The sequence below is a fragment of the Haliotis asinina genome, chromosome 4, assembly GCF_037392515.1.
Source record: "Haliotis asinina isolate JCU_RB_2024 chromosome 4, JCU_Hal_asi_v2, whole genome shotgun sequence".
Lineage (NCBI taxonomy): Eukaryota > Metazoa > Mollusca > Gastropoda > Lepetellida > Haliotidae > Haliotis > Haliotis asinina.
The window spans coordinates 31,181,252-31,201,320 of NC_090283.1; the positions used below are offsets into that span (position 1 = coordinate 31,181,252).

General features: G+C 42.9%; 1 protein-coding gene across 1 annotated transcript; it reads right to left on the bottom strand.

The window, feature by feature from the left end:
- Window positions 1-12,717: 12,717 nt before the first annotated feature.
- LOC137282435 (protein PML-like) lies at window positions 12,718-18,908 on the bottom strand. The gene is made up of 5 exons (XM_067814185.1): window positions 17,858-18,908; window positions 17,542-17,600; window positions 17,008-17,056; window positions 16,399-16,458; window positions 12,718-13,473 (listed from the first exon to the last, which is right to left on the bottom strand). Exons 1-5 carry the CDS (start codon window positions 18,906-18,908, stop codon window positions 12,782-12,784), a joined length of 1,911 nt encoding a protein of 636 aa, XP_067670286.1. The 3' UTR covers window positions 12,718-12,781.
- Between the last annotated feature and the right edge of the window lie 1,161 nt (window positions 18,909-20,069).

Here is a 20,069-nt window from a genome sequence, read left to right on the forward strand (position 1 = left end):
CGAAGACGCTGCATGGACGGGAGGGACGATGGACGACTGCCACCATACCGACAGAAGCCCATAAAGGCAAGTATATATCTATTAACATCAACTCTTTCAAACACTAAACTCTTTATTATCTTTACTCTCAGGACCCTGGACATCATCATCCTGGGGGCAGAAATGGACCGTGAAGTCCCCCAGAGGCAGTGACGACTGCCACGAAGACCCTGCATGGACGGGAGGGATGATGGGCGACTGCCACCATACCGACAGAAGCCCATAAAGGCAAGTATATATCTTTTAACATCAACTCTTTCAAACACTAAACTCTTTGTTATCTTTACTCTCAGGACCCTCGTCATCATGATCCTGGGAGCAGAAATGGACCGTGAAGTCCCCCAGAGACAGTGACGACTGCCACGAAGACGTTGCATGGATTGGAAGGACGATGGGCGACTGCCACCATACCGACAGAAGCCCATAAAGGCAAGTATATATCTATTAACATCAACTCTTTCAAACACTAAACTCTTTATTATCTTTACTCTCAGGACCCTGGACATCATCATCCTGGGGGCAGAAATGGACCGTGAAGTCCCCCAGAGGCAGTGACGACTGCCACGAAGACGCTGCATGGACGGAAGGGACGATGGACGACTGCCACCATACCGACAGAGGCCCATAAAGGCAAGTATATATCTATTAACATCAACTCTTCAAACACTAAACTCTTTATTATCTTTACTCTCAGGACCCTGGACATCATCATCCTGGGGGCAGAAATGTACCGTGAAGTCCTACAGAGGCAGTGACGACTGCCACGAAGACGCTGCATGGACGGGAGGGACGATGGACGACTGCCACCATACCGACAGAAGCCCATAAAGGCAAGTATATATCTTTTAACATCAACTCTTTCAAACACTAAACTCTTTGTTATCTTTACTCTCAGGACCCTGGTCATCATCATCCTGGGAGCAGAAACGGACCGTGAAGTCCCCCAGAGGCAGTGACGACTGCCACGAAGACCCTGCATGGACGGGAGGGATGATGGGCGACTGCCACCATACCGACACAAGCCCATAAAGGCAAGTATATATCTTTTAACATCAACTCTTTCAAACACTAAACTCTTTGTTATCTTTACTCTCAGGACCCTGGTCATCATGATCCTGGGAGCAGAAATGGACCGTGAAGTCCCCCAGAGACAGTGACGACTGCCACGAAGACGTTGCATGGATGGGAAGGACGATGGGCGACTGCCACCATACCGACAGAAGCCCATAAAGGCAAGTATATGTCTTTTAACATCAACTCTTTCAAACACTAAACTCTTTATTATCTTTACTCTCAGTACCCGGGACATCATCATCCTGGGGGCAGAAATGGACCGTGAAGTCCCCCAGAGGCAGTGACGACTGCCACGAAGACGCTGCATTGACGGGAGGGACGATGGACGACTGCCACCATACCGACAGAAGCCCATAAAGGCAAGTATGTATCTATTAACATCAACTCTTTCAAACACTAAACTCTTTATTATCTTTACTCTCAGGACCCGGGACATCATCATCCTGGGGGCAGAAATGGACCGTGAAGTCCCCCAGAGGCAGTGACGACTGCCACGAAGACGCTGCATGGACGGGAGGGACGATGGGCGACTGCCACCATGCCGACAGAAGCCCATAAAGGCAAGTATATATCTATTAACATCAACTCTTTCAAACACTAAACTCTTTATTATCTTTACTCTCAGGACCCGGGACATCATCATCCTGGGGGCAGAAATGGACCGTGAAGTCCCCCAGAGGCAGTGACGACTGCCACGAAGACGCTGCATGGAAGGGAAGGACGATGGACGACTGCCACCATACCGACAGAAGCCCATAAAGGCAAGTATATATCTATTAACATCAACTCTTTCAAACACTAAACTCTTTATTATCTTTACTCTCAGGACCCTGGACATCATCATCCTGGGGGAAGAAATGGACCGTGAAGTCCTCCAGAGGCAGTGACGACTGCCACGAAGACGCTGCATGGACGGGAGGGACGATGGACGACTGCCACCATACCGACAGAAGCCCATAAAGGCAAGTATATATCTATTAACATCAACTCTTTCAAACACTAAACTCTTTCTTATCTTTACTCTCAGGACCCTGGACATCATCATCCTGGGGGCAGAAATGGAGCGTGAAGTCCCCCAGAGGCAGTGACGACTGCCACGAAGACGCTGCATGGACGGGAAGTACGATGGACGACTGCCACCATACCGACAGAAGCCCATAAAGGCAAGTATATATCTATTAACATCAACTCTTTCAAACACTAAACTCTTTATTATCTTTACTCTCAGGACCCTGGACATCATCATCCTGGGGGAAGAAATGGACCGTGAAGTCCTCCAGAGGCAGTGACGACTGCCACGAAGACGCTGCATGGACGGGAAGGACGATGGACGACTGCCACCATACCGACAGAAGCCCATAAAGGCAAGTATATATCTATTAACATCAACTCTTTCAAACACTAAACTCTTTATTATCTTTACTCTCAGGACCCTGGACATCATCATCCTGGGGGCAGAAATGGACCGTGAAGTCCCCCAGAGGCAGTGACGACTGCCACGAAGACCCTGCATGGACGGGAGGGATGATGGGCGACTGCCACCATACCGACAGAAGCCCATAAAGGCAAGTATATATCTTTTAACATCAACTCTTTCAAACACTAAACTCTTTGTTATCTTTACTCTCAGGACCCTCGTCATCATGATCCTGGGAGCAGAAATGGACCGTGAAGTCCCCCAGAGACAGTGACGACTGCCACGAAGACGTTGCATGGATTGGAAGGACGATGGGCGACTGCCACCATACCGACAGAAGCCCATAAAGGCAAGTATATATCTATTAACATCAACTCTTTCAAACACTAAACTCTTTATTATCTTTACTCTCAGGACCCTGGACATCATCATCCTGGGGGCAGAAATGGACCGTGAAGTCCCCCAGAGGCAGTGACGACTGCCACGAAGACGCTGCATGGACGGAAGGGACGATGGACGACTGCCACCATACCGACAGAGGCCCATAAAGGCAAGTATATATCTATTAACATCAACTCTTCAAACACTAAACTCTTTATTATCTTTACTCTCAGGACCCTGGACATCATCATCCTGGGGGCAGAAATGTACCGTGAAGTCCTACAGAGGCAGTGACGACTGCCACGAAGACGCTGCATGGACGGGAGGGACGATGGACGACTGCCACCATACCGACAGAAGCCCATAAAGGCAAGTATATATCTTTTAACATCAACTCTTTCAAACACTAAACTCTTTGTTATCTTTACTCTCAGGACCCTGGTCATCATCATCCTGGGAGCAGAAATGGACCGTGAAGTCCCCCAGAGGCAGTGACGACTGCCACGAAGACCCTGCATGGACGGGAGGGATGATGGGCGACTGCCACCATACCGACACAAGCCCATAAAGGCAAGTATATATCTTTTAACATCAACTCTTTCAAACACTAAACTCTTTGTTATCTTTACTCTCAGGACCCTGGTCATCATGATCCTGGGAGCAGAAATGGACCGTGAAGTCCCCCAGAGACAGTGACGACTGCCACGAAGACGTTGCATGGATGGGAAGGACGATGGGCGACTGCCACCATACCGACAGAAGCCCATAAAGGCAAGTATATGTCTTTTAACATCAACTCTTTCAAACACTAAACTCTTTATTATCTTTACTCTCAGTACCCGGGACATCATCATCCTGGGGGCAGAAATGGACCGTGAAGTCCCCCAGAGGCAGTGACGACTGCCACGAAGACGCTGCATTGACGGGAGGGACGATGGACGACTGCCACCATACCGACAGAAGCCCATAAAGGCAAGTATGTATCTATTAACATCAACTCTTTCAAACACTAAACTCTTTATTATCTTTACTCTCAGGACCCGGGACATCATCATCCTGGGGGCAGAAATGGACCGTGAAGTCCCCCAGAGGCAGTGACGACTGCCACGAAGACGCTGCATGGACGGGAGGGACGATGGGCGACTGCCACCATGCCGACAGAAGCCCATAAAGGCAAGTATATATCTATTAACATCAACTCTTTCAAACACTAAACTCTTTATTATCTTTACTCTCAGGACCCGGGACATCATCATCCTGGGGGCAGAAATGGACCGTGAAGTCCCCCAGAGGCAGTGACGACTGCCACGAAGACGCTGCATGGAAGGGAAGGACGATGGACGACTGCCACCATACCGACAGAAGCCCATAAAGGCAAGTATATATCTATTAACATCAACTCTTTCAAACACTAAACTCTTTATTATCTTTACTCTCAGGACCCTGGACATCATCATCCTGGGGGAAGAAATGGACCGTGAAGTCCTCCAGAGGCAGTGACGACTGCCACGAAGACGCTGCATGGACGGGAGGGACGATGGACGACTGCCACCATACCGACAGAAGCCCATAAAGGCAAGTATATATCTATTAACATCAACTCTTTCAAACACTAAACTCTTTCTTATCTTTACTCTCAGGACCCTGGACATCATCATCCTGGGGGCAGAAATGGAGCGTGAAGTCCCCCAGAGGCAGTGACGACTGCCATGAAGACGCTGCATGGACGGAAGGGACGATGGACGACTGCCACCATACAGACAGAGGCCCATAAAGGCAAGTATGTATCTATTGACATCAACTCTTCAAACACTAAACTCTTTATTATCTTTACTCTCAGGACCCTGGACATCATCATCCTGGGGGCAGAAATGGACCGTGAAGTCCTACAGAGGCAGTGACGACTGCCACGAAGACACTGCATGGACGGGAGGGACGATGGGCGACTGCCACCATACCGACAGAAGCCCATAAAGGCAAGTATATATCTTTTAACATCAACTCTTTCAAACACTAAACTCTTTATCATCTTTCCTCTCAGGACCCTGGTCATCATCATCATGGGAGCAGAAATGGACCGTGAAGTCCCCCAGAGGCAGTGACGACTGCCACGAAAACACTGCATGGACGGGAGGGACGATGGGCGACTGCCACCATACCGACAGAAGCCCAAAAGGCAAGTATATATCTTTTAACATCAACTCTTTCAAACACTAAACTCTTTATTATCTTTACTCTCAGGACCCTGGACATCATCATCCTGGGGGCAGAAATGGACCGTGAAGTCCCCCAGAGACAGTGACGACTGCCACGAAGACGCTCCATGGACGGGAGGGACGTTGGGCGACTGCCACCATACCGACAGAAGCCCATAAAGGCAAGTATATATCTTTTAACATCAACTCTTTCAAACACTAAACTCTTTGTTATCTTTACTCTCAGGACCCTGGTCATCATCATCCTGGGAGCAGAAATGGACCGTGAAGTCCCCCAGAGGCAGTGACGACTGCCACGAAGACACTGCATGGACGGGAGGGACGATGGGCGACTGCCACCATACCGACAGAAGCCCATAAAGGCAAGTATATATCTGTAAGCATCAACTCTTTCAAACACTAAACTCTTTATTATCTTTACTCTTAGGACCCTTTTCATCATCATTCTGGGGGCAGAAATGGACCGTGATGTCCCCCAGAGGCAGTGACGATTGCCACGAAGACACTGCATGGACGGGAGGGACGATGGGCGACTGCCACCATACCAACAGAGGCCCTTAAAGGCAAGTATATATCTATTAACATCAACTCTTTCAAACACTAAACTCTTTATTACCTTTACTCTCAGGACCCTGGACATCATCATCCTGGGGGCAGAAATGGACCGTGAAGTCCCCCAGAGGCAGTGACGACTTCCATGAAGACGCTCCATGGACGGGAGGGACGATGGACGACTGCCACCATACCGACAGAGGCCCATAAAGGCAAGTATATATCTATTAACATCAACTCTTTCAAACACTAAACTCTGTATTACCTTTACTCTCAGGACCCTGGACATCATCATCCTGGGGGCAGAGATGGAGCGTGAAGTCCCCCAGAGGCAGTGACGACTTCCATGAAGACACTGCATGGACGGGAGGGACGATGGGCGACTGCCACCATACCGACAGAGGCCCATAAAGGCAAGTATATATCTATTAACATCAACTCTTTCAAACACTAAACTCTTTATTACCTTTACTCTCAGGACCCTGGACATCATCATCCTGGGGGCAGAAATGGAGCGTGAAGTCCCCCAGAGGCAGTGACGACTGCCATGAAGACACTGCATGGACGGGAGGGACGATGGGCGACTGCCACCATACCGACAGAGGCCCATAAAGGCAAGTATATATCTATTGACATCAACTCTTTCAAACACTAAACTCTTTATTACCTTTACTCTCAGGACCCTGGACATCATCATCCTGGGGGCAGAAATGGACCGTGAAGTCCCCCAGAGGCAGTGGCGACTGCCACGAAGACACTGCGTGCACTGTTGCTCTTCACTGCCTCGCGTTATGTTTGCAGTTTGCCCTATTGTTATTCGTTACAGTTAGTTCACTGTTAACTTCGTTACATTTTTCTATTTTGCCCTGGATATTTCAGAGGTCGTTGCACATTAATCATTATCTACGTGTCTGTCGGTGGCAACCTATGCGCACTTATCCTTACAATCTATCCTTATACTTATACAAACAACTCTAATGAGTTTGCTATTCCGTATTGCTTTAAGCCGCATTCAACACTCTTCCACCAGAGTCAAGTCAGCTTGTAAACAATTACGAAAATAATAAACCGCAAATGAGCGTTATATATGATCCAATCTAGCCTGATATGAAGGCAAGAAAACTTTCGAAGGACGTCTTATAACGAAAATTTCATATCAGAAACTTTTTCCCCATCCTCTGTCTGCCTGCGTGCGTGCGTGCGTTTGTTTATCGGTGTGTGATACAGAGTGAGAAAGTGAACACCCATAACTGCAATCAGATCAAGGCCCATGTCACCCAAACGTAACACGCACGCACACACACACACACACACACACACACACACACACACACATATTAAGTACCACGTGGTAGAGACACTAAGTCCTACATAGGAGATAGTATGTCCTACGTTGGAGATAATGCACACCAAAATTTGTAATTTGTATAATAAATACAATCGTGGAATATTCATAAGCCAAGATATTGAAGACATAATGATTCTATTGTTTGCAGATGATGTTACAATGTTTTCATTTACAGCAGGTTTGCAACGATAACTGAATGTATTAGATGATTTTAGTAACAAATGGAGTCTTGAAGTGAATACAAAAAAAATAATAAACACATATAATTTAGAAACGGTGGTACATCACAGAGAAAAGAGAAACGGTACTTTGGGGATAAACAACTAAAAAATGTTACATATTACAAGTACTTAGGGTTGATATTCTCCTCATGGTCAAACGCTTGTAATACTCTTGCTGCACAGGCATCTAAAGCAATGGTTTCTGTATTTCATTTATTTAGAAAGAGAAGATATATCTCATTAAATACAGCCTGTGAAATATGTGATAAGAAAATTGCTTCTGATTTATTATACGCACGTGACATATGGGGCAGTAATTACCATCTTGTAACAGAGCAAGTGCAAACTACATATTTTGAACGATAGTTAAGGGTGGGAAAGTTTGCATCTAACAAGGCTATACTTGGTGAGACAGGTAGATGTGATATGCTCATACTAACTCAAGTACGATGTATTAAGTATTGGATTAAGTTGTTGCAGATTTAAGTAAATCGGTATCCATATCAATGTTATGTGCTACTAAAAATAAACAGATGAAAATGGAAAATGTAATCGGGTGTCCAACATTAGAACTATATTGTTTAGAACAAGTTTTTCATTTGTGTGGATAACACAAACTGCTGGTGATGTGGATATGTTTATACGGCAGTTTAGAGAAAGATTAACTGATATGTACAAACAAACTTGGCATGATTCTATTTGGAACTCGCATTATTTAACGCACTACTCTAAGTTGAAAGGAATTCTGGAGCCTGAATGTTAGATTTTGCAGCTGCATGATAAGTCTCTTCTGAGGGTAGTTTGTAAATTTAGAATATCGCTACATAATTTTAAAATTGTTTCTTTCAGGAGAGATAAAGACAATTGCATAACTAGCTGTGTATGTATAAATTGAAATCTTGGTGCGACTGAAGTTGAATACTATGATTTTATGCAGTGTGCAAAATATAATGAAAATCGCCAAAAGTACTTACCGCAGCTGAATGCCATGTCTCAGTGTGAACAAAGCATGATGAATGTACTACAGTTTAAAGATCCACACGTTATAAAATCAGTTGTTCTATTTTTGAAGCACCTGTTTAAGCATTATTCTTGAAAATAACACGTGGCATTGTGAAATACTGTAACCGTCAACTGTATTACACGCCGTTAGGACCACATTACTGAATAAATATGTCAGCCTGTCTGTCTGTCTGTCTGTCTGTCTGTTGTCCTTATATGCAGATTTCATGTGCCCAAGGTTTAACACGTGATTATTCGATTTCTGTACTGTATGTCAGCTGGTGACAAGTGGTGACAGCCCGTTACTATGACAACAGACATAATGCAACCGTGACAATACTGTGTAATCAACCACCTACTGATGTGGCCTGTCTGATGGTCATGAATCACTGTGTCATGGTTCTAATAATCGTGTCATTTTGATATATTACACGCGTGTATTCAAGAGATGTACAATGAAAAGGAGTCAGTATAGTATAAAAAAATATAGCAGCCAAAATATTTATTCGTCACAGATTTATTCCTTATACGGTTTTAAAGCTCATGATGACTAGTTTAAGCCTAGATGTAAATTAGATCTTGTTGTATATAACCAGACACAGTGTCATTATAGGGACAAATATAATATTAAATACATATTATAATTTAGAGGACGATTTGGTTGCTTCTCACTGTAATGAAATCAGTTCTGTTGTGATACACACTTTTCAAGACTGATATCCCATGTTGGTGATAAATTGCTTTACTGCTGGCCGTCCAGTTGCCATGGTTGTTATACCAGCATAATTGTGTCACTGAACTTCGATATTATAGTGCTGACTAGTTATACTATATTATGGGTCATATAAATACTTTACACAAATCGTCGTATGTTATGCTAGGTATGGCTGTATCTGTCACAATCAATAAACTGTATTGACGTCATCACATGTTGTGTTTTACTTCAATAACATCAGTCTGTGGTGTGTTTCACTATAATGGGTATTATGATACAGAAATAAATCTTTCACCTGGAGAAAAACTTTATTTATATTTCTGTCTGTGCCCAAATATGGTGTCAACATTATCCTGTTGTTCCACTGTGACTTGTCAGAGCCTCCTATTGAGGTGCACCGTGTTCGTTCATCCAAAACATTGCAATGCAAGTACCACTAAGGCTACACTCATATATCTGAGAGGCTTCACAATTTTCACCTTTCCGGTCATAAACCTTCTCCCCTTGTGTTTTCTGCTGTTTGTCCTTCCGGTTGTCTGATGGCATGTTTCCCAGACACAACCTGAGCATGACGTGCCGGTTTCACATGTATTAAGGGAGTGAGTGAGGTTGGTTTCACGTCGTTTTTATCAATACCCCAGCAGTATCACAGCAGAACACACCAGTAATGGGTTTCACACATTGTATCCAGGTGGGAAATCGAATCCGGGTCTTCAGTTCGCCTTACCCAGAGAGCTGATCCAACGCCCCACCCATTTATTAAGAAATACTGGTATCTTGAATTGAACTCTATGATCAAAATTGTTTTTTATTGATAACACATAAATACATTTTGAGCAATCACGAAATATTGTTTTTTTTATATCTCTATAACACTCTGCGGTATCTACTTGGATATTAGAAATTAATCAAACATATGTTAAATTGTTTTCCGATATATTTAAAACATTATTGATATCCTAAGCAGAATACACGTATCTTAACAACTGAAGATATCTTTAACTTCTTAATAAATGTGAGAACGGCTTGCCAAACTTCTGCTGCATTCAAAACTAGGACATTTGTTTCAGAACCGCCTATGCTTCGGCCATGCAAGTGGTGTTGACTCATTTTTCAAATCCATACTCACTAACCCTCATGAATGTTTTTCGAAATATTATGAACTTGAAATGTCAGTGTGATTCTGTTTGGTGGGGTACTTGATGCCTTCTAAGACGAAAATGACCTTTATGAAATCTTCTGTATACAAACTTCCAATATGTGTATACGTAAGCTAATGTAGCAAGAGATACTGTTGTATTTTACTTTGTGGAGAATTTACAAAGACTTTCCGAAAGACCACAGAAAAACATTTGCTGCTGTTAACACAGGAATGAACACTGTGAAAACATTGTCGCATGATCACGGGACAGTGTATCTGAAGACACTGAACAAGTCTAATGAGCGAACAAAGTACAGCAAATTGACACCACTGCTGATCGCCTGTCTTCAACGATGAATCAAGACGTATTCTGATGGTAAGATTTGGTGGTGGAAGTGTCATGGTTTGCGTTTTTGTTGAGTGGGATTGCAGGATGTGATAATGCAGCTTCCGACTACCCGTTTACCCGTTGGAACCTTAATGCTGCAGTGTACCATGTGTTTTCCCCGATTCCATTTATGGCAGCACATGGTACAGGTATGCACTTTCAACACGACGATGCCAGACCTCATACTGCCAACTTGACCTGGAATTATCTGCAGAATGCAGGAACCCACGTCCTTGACTGGCTGTAAATATCACCTACCCTCAATCCAATCGAGCATACCTGAGATGCTCTGCGTAGAGGTCTGCGTATTCTCAGGAACCCACCCAGAATTTACCGGATCTTGGTGCTGCTGTGAAGGAACAATGGCGCCGACTCTGCTAATGTAGTTACATGCACCAGGCTGTCCATGAGGTGGCGTTACCTGGCAACTGTATGTGATCGCACGCTACTGAACGTTTGAAACATCACATTTTAATTCTTGTAACTTGATGTTTTGTCTTCGCCTTTTTGTTGATAAATTCTGTGATCACATGGAACCGATTGTTGGTATTGTGATTATTCTCAGTCCATCCCATCGACCTTAAAAAAAATAAATGATAATCTCTATACCACATTCCTGTGTCCTTTCTTTTGTATGTAAATAAAATCGGAGGTTCCGACCGATTAGTGTTAATGTAGCCACTTAACTCAACTGTTCTAAACTACATTTTGTAAAATAGTCCACACTGTTTAAAGGTACTGTTTACACGTGTTCGTAACGTTGGAACGGTTTTGTCATGAGTTCAATAAATCATGAAACTGAATAAAAATTGTCAAATTCATAACAAACCTTTACATCAAACTGCAGTTGTTCGTATCCAAGATATTTGAACATGTTTTTCAGCAATTTGAAGTATGATCCGAATGCAATTCACATGTATATGGTTTGCAGTTGGTTTCCCAAAGTTAATGGAGAAATTCGTCTTGGATGTAACCAAATATATATGCACCACATATAGTCAGTTCTTTAAGTGAGTCTTAGCTGTAGTATATATCCTGTATATCATCTAAACCATGAAGGCTAGAATCTTTACACAAAGCTGTGTGTCTCCAAGTCCAGCCACAAACGTATTATTTCAGAACACTCGTATTTCATGATCTTTGGGCTAGTGGGGTAGCCTAGTGGTTAAGGTGTCCGTTCGGCACGCCATAGACCCGGGTTCGATTTCCCACATGAACACAACATGCGAAACACATTTCTAGTGTCTCCCCAGGTGATAGTGCTGGAATTTAGGTAAAAGCGGAGTAAAACCATACTCACTCACTCACTCACCATTGAGTTTCAAATCTGTTTAAGTTAACGAAATGATTTAACATGAGCATTTTACAAATCACACATGTTGGCGAATAGGAGCCTCACTCTGAGGGTTTGGGTTCGGATCCCGGAAAGGAATCGGTATATTACCAATAAAATATACTCCCAAATAAAATGAAATTTTCACCTAACCGATGATCTTACATATTCAGAACTATCCAGTGTTCGGAAAGTCACAAAAATAATGCTACAAGTTTATTTCCGCTGTTTTTACAGATGGTAGCGCAATCTCTTGTCAGCTTCTGTTCCCTTATCCACAAACGTCGAGATATCTGGTCAGAAAGCAGTGATTTGTGCCAATCGAAGTCTGAGATGTCTCCCTTATTTAATCCGTGAGACACTTCTTACTGACAACAAAACCCAGATAATTAGAGAAAAAAAAAGATTCTGTGAACTTGATTGAGTTTCGGAATATGTTTCGCGCCACGTACACTATGACATTCTATGTCCGCTTCAATCACTTTCACCACATTTCGAAACTGACATCTTAATGTGACGTGTGTGGATTCACAACTGCAATAATTTCATTACAACTGTTCATGTGGGGATTTAAAACATTTACATTACAGAGTAGAAACCAAATACCTGAATAAATTCATGATTTAAAACAACTTTTTGATGAATTTTTGCCATCAGTTATTTGTTGTTCCATTTCCCAGACATGTATGAAATGTATGATAAAATGGTCAACTACTACAGAATAATAATCATAACAATAGTCATGTGTGGATGCAAAATGTTTGTAACATCCCACAGAATCCAGTCAAGTAGAAAAACAAGACATTTAGCTGACCTCGTTACATTCTTGTACACAACAAATAATACATAGACAGACAACTTATACGTCCGCCTCAATCACTACGATTACATTTGACAGTTTAAATAAATAAATCGCACTTGCATGTTTGCACAATGTCATGTTTATTTTATTGTCTAATTCAAGGCGTCATAGATAAGTGCCTTCTTGGTGTCAGTCATGGTGATATCTACCCCACTTGTCATCTTCATGTTGACTGTGTAGAGACCTGGCGGCCCAACACTAAACACGGGAAGAAGAGACTCCCTCCACTCAACATCCACCTTGGCTAAAACAACCTCTCTGTCCAGGTCGATGAAGGAGAGTCTCCCCCTCCCCACATCCAGCACAACGCCATAGTGGAGGGTGGCCTGTGTACCGGGTGTGTTTGATATTGTGTTTCTGTAACAATTTCCTTCCCCCTCCGGCTGCCACACCCTGGTACATAGACTCCCCAGGTGTGTGTCGCAACTCTCTACACTGACACACCAGGAGCGGCGCTGTAGACAAACAAAGCACCCACTGTCCACCTGACTCTCCTCCACCACACCCACCTCCAGGACAAGACACAACCCTCTACGCACCACACCCACCCTAGAGTGTGTCTCCCAGTACTGTGGGGTGTGTGGGGCAGAGGTGACAGTAGAGGGGGGTGGAGGAAGGGGGAGGGGGAGAAGGATGGGGGTGGAGGCACATGTACCCTCATATTTCCGTAACCTAACGCTGTGTGTGTGTTGTGTGGCGGGCGGCGAGTTGACCAGTTGACCGTCAGTAGTTACGTGGCACACGTCTGTGTTGGCTCGAGCAGCGTCCAGTTGTAGTTGAGGACCTGGAAATATACATTTTGTTTACAGTTTAACAAATTTCCCGACTTCAGACAAACAAAGTAGACATTTTATTGTCAACCTCGTTTCAATGTTCAAAAACAGCGCACTGACATAACGGCTACCTTTTACGTGTGTGTGTGAATTTTGTCAGAATTGTGATATATATAGATATTATAACGATGGGTAATCTAAATATTTTTCATGCAATTTTACACTGACGGACAATGAAATAAAACATTTTGTAAGAAATTGTTAGTTGAGCTTGTTCGCTGTCTGTAGTCAGAAATAGACACTTGCCGCCTGAAAACACATTTGTATAAACTTCACATCAGGATAAAACTATCATTTGTTGTATTCTAAACTCTTCTTATACGATTTAGTAAACAAAATAGTTCTTTACATCCGAGTGCTCAACAGACACATTATCAACAAGTAACTTCTACGTCCGCTTCAATCACTGACCACAGTCTGAACACACTCGCTGGGCGGGACACAGGTTGTAGCGTTATGTATATTGACTAGAACATGTGGTAATATATCATTCCAACTCTATTTATCACTCCAACACTAAATATTTTAACATTAGACAGTTTTCAAATTGATCATATTCGTATATATTTACAAAGTTCATTACAACGTTTATCAAAAATATACAATTTTCCCGGGACTCTCAATGTCTCCAGTTATTTTCACATATTTGACATTTAAGTAATCGAAGATCATGTCTCACAAAACAAACTTTTTACACATGCGAATGGTGAAAGTCTTGTCATCAACTTGTTAAACCCATTCCAATAATATTCATGTAAATAACGCTATAACGTCCATTGAATACTGAGCTTGCAGTTTCAACATTTATTACGGCTTAAAAGCACTAAATTGTATTATCTGCTTAATATATGGAAAACACTCATTATTTAGGCAAATTAGCTTATAAGGCATAAATCCTCTTTAAGTATAACGTCCGTTGTTGTGGACATCGCGCATGTTACTGCCGTAACCTTAGGCTGTCATCTCACTGATTACATTGACAAAGTCTGTTACAGGTAATTGATCATCACACAATATATATACACATAATAAGATAACAATCTGTTCAAAATGTTAACAGAAATAATGCAAAAAAGTTTTATTATTATTAACTTATTCACTTATTCACGCAGCTAGTACATGCTCAAGCCGCCGTTTTTACCCCTTCTGTCACTGGAGGTCAATACCAACGGGGCGTAGCTGCCCCCCTGACACACAGTCGCAGTACTTTGTACAAATTTATACGTTGCTGTATCCGCAAAACTACGTGTTTGCATGAGTTCATGTGGCCACCATCTGGTCATTTACTAACGTATCGTGGACAGGGTTGTGCATTGTACATTAGGGGTTGTGACAAAACTGAAAGAGTCAGCACACCAGATTTATACATCGGTCAAGCTCGCTGGGTCTTTAGCATGTCACATTTCGCACCTGGCACCCCTCCCCACCCCCAGGAGCCCATGCTTTAATGAGTCTGAATCCAGTTCCTTACCATCTTACCATTGTTTTCAGTGAACAACAACGTTAGACTTCAAGTCGATATTTTCATTGCTGTAAGTTGTCATTTATGGTACAATTGTTATGGTTGGCACAGGCAGGAAAGTGCATAATGGCACAAGCACATATAACGAATGTAAGCCAGATATATGGTCAATAATGAAGCCAAGTTCAAGCGAGCCGTAGGTGATTGAACTTCAACAGTTGAGCTACTTATGACGTCACCTAACAACGGGCTTGATAATGGCATTTTGCGGGCATTATCAAATTACAGTGGACCACTCATTTCTGATAAGGTGCGGTCGTTGTAATGATAATTCTATCCATTTTAGCTATAAAACAAAGCATTTTTCACATCACTTGAACATTTGACAACCATGTCTTGTTAGTCAGAGACGCTGGAGTAGCCTAGTGATTCATGCGTTCGCTCGTCACACGACGACCCGATTCCCTCACGGGTGGAATGTGTGAAGCTGCTGTCCCCCAACCTAATGATACTGTAATACTGCTAAAAGCGGCTTACAACCAAACTCACTCACTCACGCGTCTTAATAATGAATATCTATTATCGAAGAAGATATATTATTAAATCAGGTGAAATGAATCATATTTACACAATTACTTAAACTACATCGCAGCAAAAGCACTGTGGAAAAATAGTGGAAAACGTTTCTCATCCAACATCGAAGACGATACTACTACTACTACCACTACTACTACTACTACTACTCCTACTACTACAACAACAACTACTACTCCTACTACTACTAGTACTACTACTACCACCACCACTACTACTACTACTACTACTACGTGACTGTACCCAGAAAGAGGGTTGAAGTTTTGTAAAATTATTGTCCTCCCGAGAGGATACGTAAGTCCCCAAACTCGCAAAGTAAATTTCAAACTTACCAGGATTTTAAGCGTAGGGTTTTTGTGATTTTGGTTATGGCTAAATTTGACTCCAATCGCCGGCAGCTGAAGGGATGATGTACAACTAGGGCCCATGCAGGTAGCAAAGGTACCCATGCAGGTAGCAAAGTCCCCATGGTCCTTAGCTATAGTGTGGTTATCAGTCTTCACCTGGCACCCCTCCTCACCCCCAGGAGCCCATGCTTTAATGAGTCTGAATCCAGTTCCTTACCATCTGGTTAAAAGATGGAAACCATACATAGAATATAACCAGTCGCATGTCTTTGATAGCAAAATGTCCGACACTAGAACTGGGATCGCAATGGATTTCGGTGATACTGAAAGCGGCCGATGTGAAAGTATTTCAGAGGCGTCCTCTACAACATCCCCGGTGTTGAACGCTAGGACAGAGCCAGTAAATTATCCTGTTTGAGAAGGGCGCACATCAGTAGTGTAACGTCACCAATCACGAAACTGACTTTACTCACATAGTAATGTCAACGTGGTCCCTGTTCCTGTTTCCAGATTGTAGGTCTTACTCCCCGCATCTGTAAAATATTTCTAGGATTAAAGAAAAAAATAACTGTGCTAACAGATCTACACATGAAGAAATAAAGAGCAAAATCGATGTTCAGGACTTGGGAGGTACCCCATCGTAGCATACTATTTCCACGACATGGGAGGTACCCCATCGTAGCATACTATTTCCACGACATGGGAGGTACCCCATCGTAGCATACTATTTCCACGACACATCTGGATCTGTTTAACAGTGAAGATTAAACACAAATGTGACTGCTGTCGGGTATTGATAATCTGTGTCTATTATGTGTACACATATCACAATACCAGGATAACATGTTGTACAAAATCCAAATGTTGATTTCCAGGATATGTATTTGCTAATGTTGTTAACTTGTGACCATTAATTGCTATTTTCACTGAAATCAAAGGTATGTTTGGGACTGTGTTTCTGATACATATCAGAATAGTTATGAATCTATTCTAATAACATAGCATGACAAAAGGGACATGTAAACAGTTTTGCTATTTTCTATTTTCATAATTGCTTTCAAGGTAATGAAAAATAACCTTACCAAACTGTGGTAGTGGTTTTGTATCACTGGCAGCCTCCGGGGACGTCATCTTGAAACGAGATAAAATAATTCAATGTCGCGATCTCAGACTCACAGTTGGCAAGTTTCAGCTCGAATAAACAAGCTCAGTTCACGGACAATGGGAACATTATGCGCACTTTGGTAATCGTGAAGTATTGATGTTACTTACTTAATAAACAACGCGACGTACATACGCATGTATCATCCAAAACTATATTCCACAGGAGATATCGCTTATGTGAGTTCAGACGATATCTTCTATGAGATATCACTTTGGCAGTACTTTTTGCACAATGTTCAGGCAATCCTATGACGTCATGAACTAATAAAGAATGATTTTGGATGATAAACAGAATCTCACATTTGCGTCTACTGATATCAATTATATCAATACTCGGTGACAGAGGTAAAAATATTCTCGGCAAGCCTCAGATATCTGTTACTTTGTCAACTCGTGTTGACATATTTGATACCAGTGAGATTCTATATGTCTACACACTAAGAAGTACTTACCTGTTTGTGTGCGTTCTTCATGTCAGTTAAATGGCACTCGGTGGTCTGTGCACCTTTGTCTGTAAGATAATCCACAGCTGTTCATTAATCAAGCCTTTTACGTCATGATAACCAGCAAATGTTTCCTCAACTCATTTAAATGTTTATTTGAATTATTATTGGAAATGTCTAAATACAGCGTCGATATGCCACCTTAACTAGGCATTATACCATAGGAAAATGTGAAAAAGATGTTTCAAACTTTTTCACTTTTGACAAAGCGTAATCAGTATTACTGTAAACATTAAGACGTATTCTTAGAGTAAGAAGTAAGCACCTGTAAGTGTGTGCTTATCAGATGCTGATCCATGTCCACTGACAGATCCGAAAGCAGAGATGTCGGATTTCAATTTATCCAGCCCTCTCGTGTTGAATTTGGCTGCAGGTGTCCTGTGCCTCTCTGGTGGAAGTGATCCGAGGTGCGTCTTCATTGTGTCTTGTATTGAACTCTCCAGTGTGAGAAAGTCCAAGTTTGAAGCATATCTGAACACGGTTTTGATATAGTCTGAGGTCCACTTGCATCGTTCACTCTCACCTTCAGAGGTAACTTGCTCGGTGTGTAGATTTGACAGTTCCTGCTTCGTCTGATTCTCAAGCTCGCTGATCAGCTTCTCCTCTCTCTGGTCGAGTTGTGTCCTCAGAGAATGGAAAGTTTGATGGATGTCCTCCTTCAGAGCACTGCTTGTCTTCTTGGTGTCATTTATGGCTTTGCTTATGCTCTTCAAATAATCTCGGTGACACGTATGATGTGCAGTCACATTCTTCCCAAGTTGTTCAATCCGTCCCCTAGCAGCATCAACACCTACATCTCCAACGTCGTGATCAGCATGGTCATCAACTCTGCATTTGGCACAGATTAATATGTTGCAGGTTTTATCAAAATATTCCAGAGGATAAGGACTGTGAAGTTTGCAAACTGGTTTAGTATTTATACTTCCTGTTGCTTCGTCCACAATGGTTTCCACAACATGTCGTCTGGTAGCTTTAAAACTGTTGTGCAAGTTCTGACAATATTCACAGAGTAACTCCTCACACTCCCGACACCAACACACAGCCTGGTTGCCGTCATCTTCGTGTGTACAGAGAAGTTCTGTAAGGCGATGTTTGGCTGTCAGATGGAATATTTGCTTCTGTCGCACTACATCCTTCTGGAGGCTTGTGTCTGTGAGGCTGACCTGCCTCTGACATGTAGAGCATGATATCACACCACCAGCTGCAGATGTCACACATGTCTCACACACGGCATGAAGACAGGGCAGCAGGTAGGGGGAGGAGCTTTTCAGGGTAAACTGTTGCTGACAGACAGAACACCTGGGGAAGGCGTCCATTCTGAAACATGTGATATTCTAGTCTCCATTCCAGCGAGACTATTGCTGTACACCACATATCGTCAATTCAGTAATACGAATAGTTTATCAAGAATGACATACCGACTCCCCCAATTACATGCTGTATAATTCCGCACTTAAACTTGATCAGGGAAGAATTTCAGTAAAACACCGGTAATCACATCACATCGCATCACATTGAGTAAGGTGAAAAAGGAACAATGCGTATGACTACTTGGAGAGATCGAGAGAGCAACACTGATGACTAATAACATCTCGGAGTACTGAAGACTAATTACATCTCGCAGTATATTTTACGACATGAAAACTGATATTAAAACAGGTGGGTATGCAGGAAGGGAAAGGAGGATGGAGATAGGGGAGAGGAGGGAAATTTGTCATGGGTCGGGTCTAAATAAGAGGGAGGGGTGGGAAGTAGCAGGGAAGGCAGGTAAAGGAAAGGGTGACAGTCGTGTAGTAGAAGGATGGGCATGTACGGGGAGGGTGGCGCATGTGCAGAAAGGAGGGGGAGGAGCGCATACCTGAAGTTGGGTTATGTAGAAGGGAGAGATGTATCTCAGCATTAAGGGTAGGTACATGTTGGAGAATCCGCTGTGGGGAAGTTGGGAGACGAGAAGAGGGAAGGATGGAGGAATAAGAAGACAGTGGATCTCATTTCGCTGGTACCCCACTCATATGCAACAAAATCCACATCTTGAGCTACCTAATTGCACAGGTCTTGCGTTTACCTGATCTGCGTCTCCACACCCGGAGTTACCATTCGCAGCGTAGCTTACCTGTATCTTTATCTCTGCCGAAACCCCTCGTCCGTGATCAACACACCCGAATACCCAGTTGCCGAATGTATAGACCTGTCTCAGTGATGCCTAACATCGTGAATTCCGCATGAAGCCTGTCCTACATATCACGTGGCTACGATAACGCCTCTATCAGGCGTTACAATCGACGATATTGAGTACGTCAAGGCAGACTGCAGTAAATATCACATGATCTACATATGCACGTATGTCGAGACAGGACACACCTACCTGGAAGTTTGGCTTCCTTGTTATCGAATTCAGTTCAAACTGAATGATTTGATGTAATGTCTATTGCCCCTTATCTCACCTCATCCCTTACTTACCCTACTGGCGTCTCCCA

Coding starts and splice junctions, on each gene's coding strand:
- LOC137282435 (XM_067814185.1), bottom strand. CDS start 18,908: ATGGACGCCTTCCCCAGGTGTTCTGTCTGTCAGCAACAGTTTACCCTG. Junction 17,601..17,857: donor TGATAAGCACACACTTACAG/GTGCTTACTTCT, acceptor ATTATCTTACAG/ACAAAGGTGCACAGACCACC. Junction 16,459..17,007: donor AAAACCACTACCACAGTTTG/GTAAGGTTATTT, acceptor AATATTTTACAG/ATGCGGGGAGTAAGACCTAC.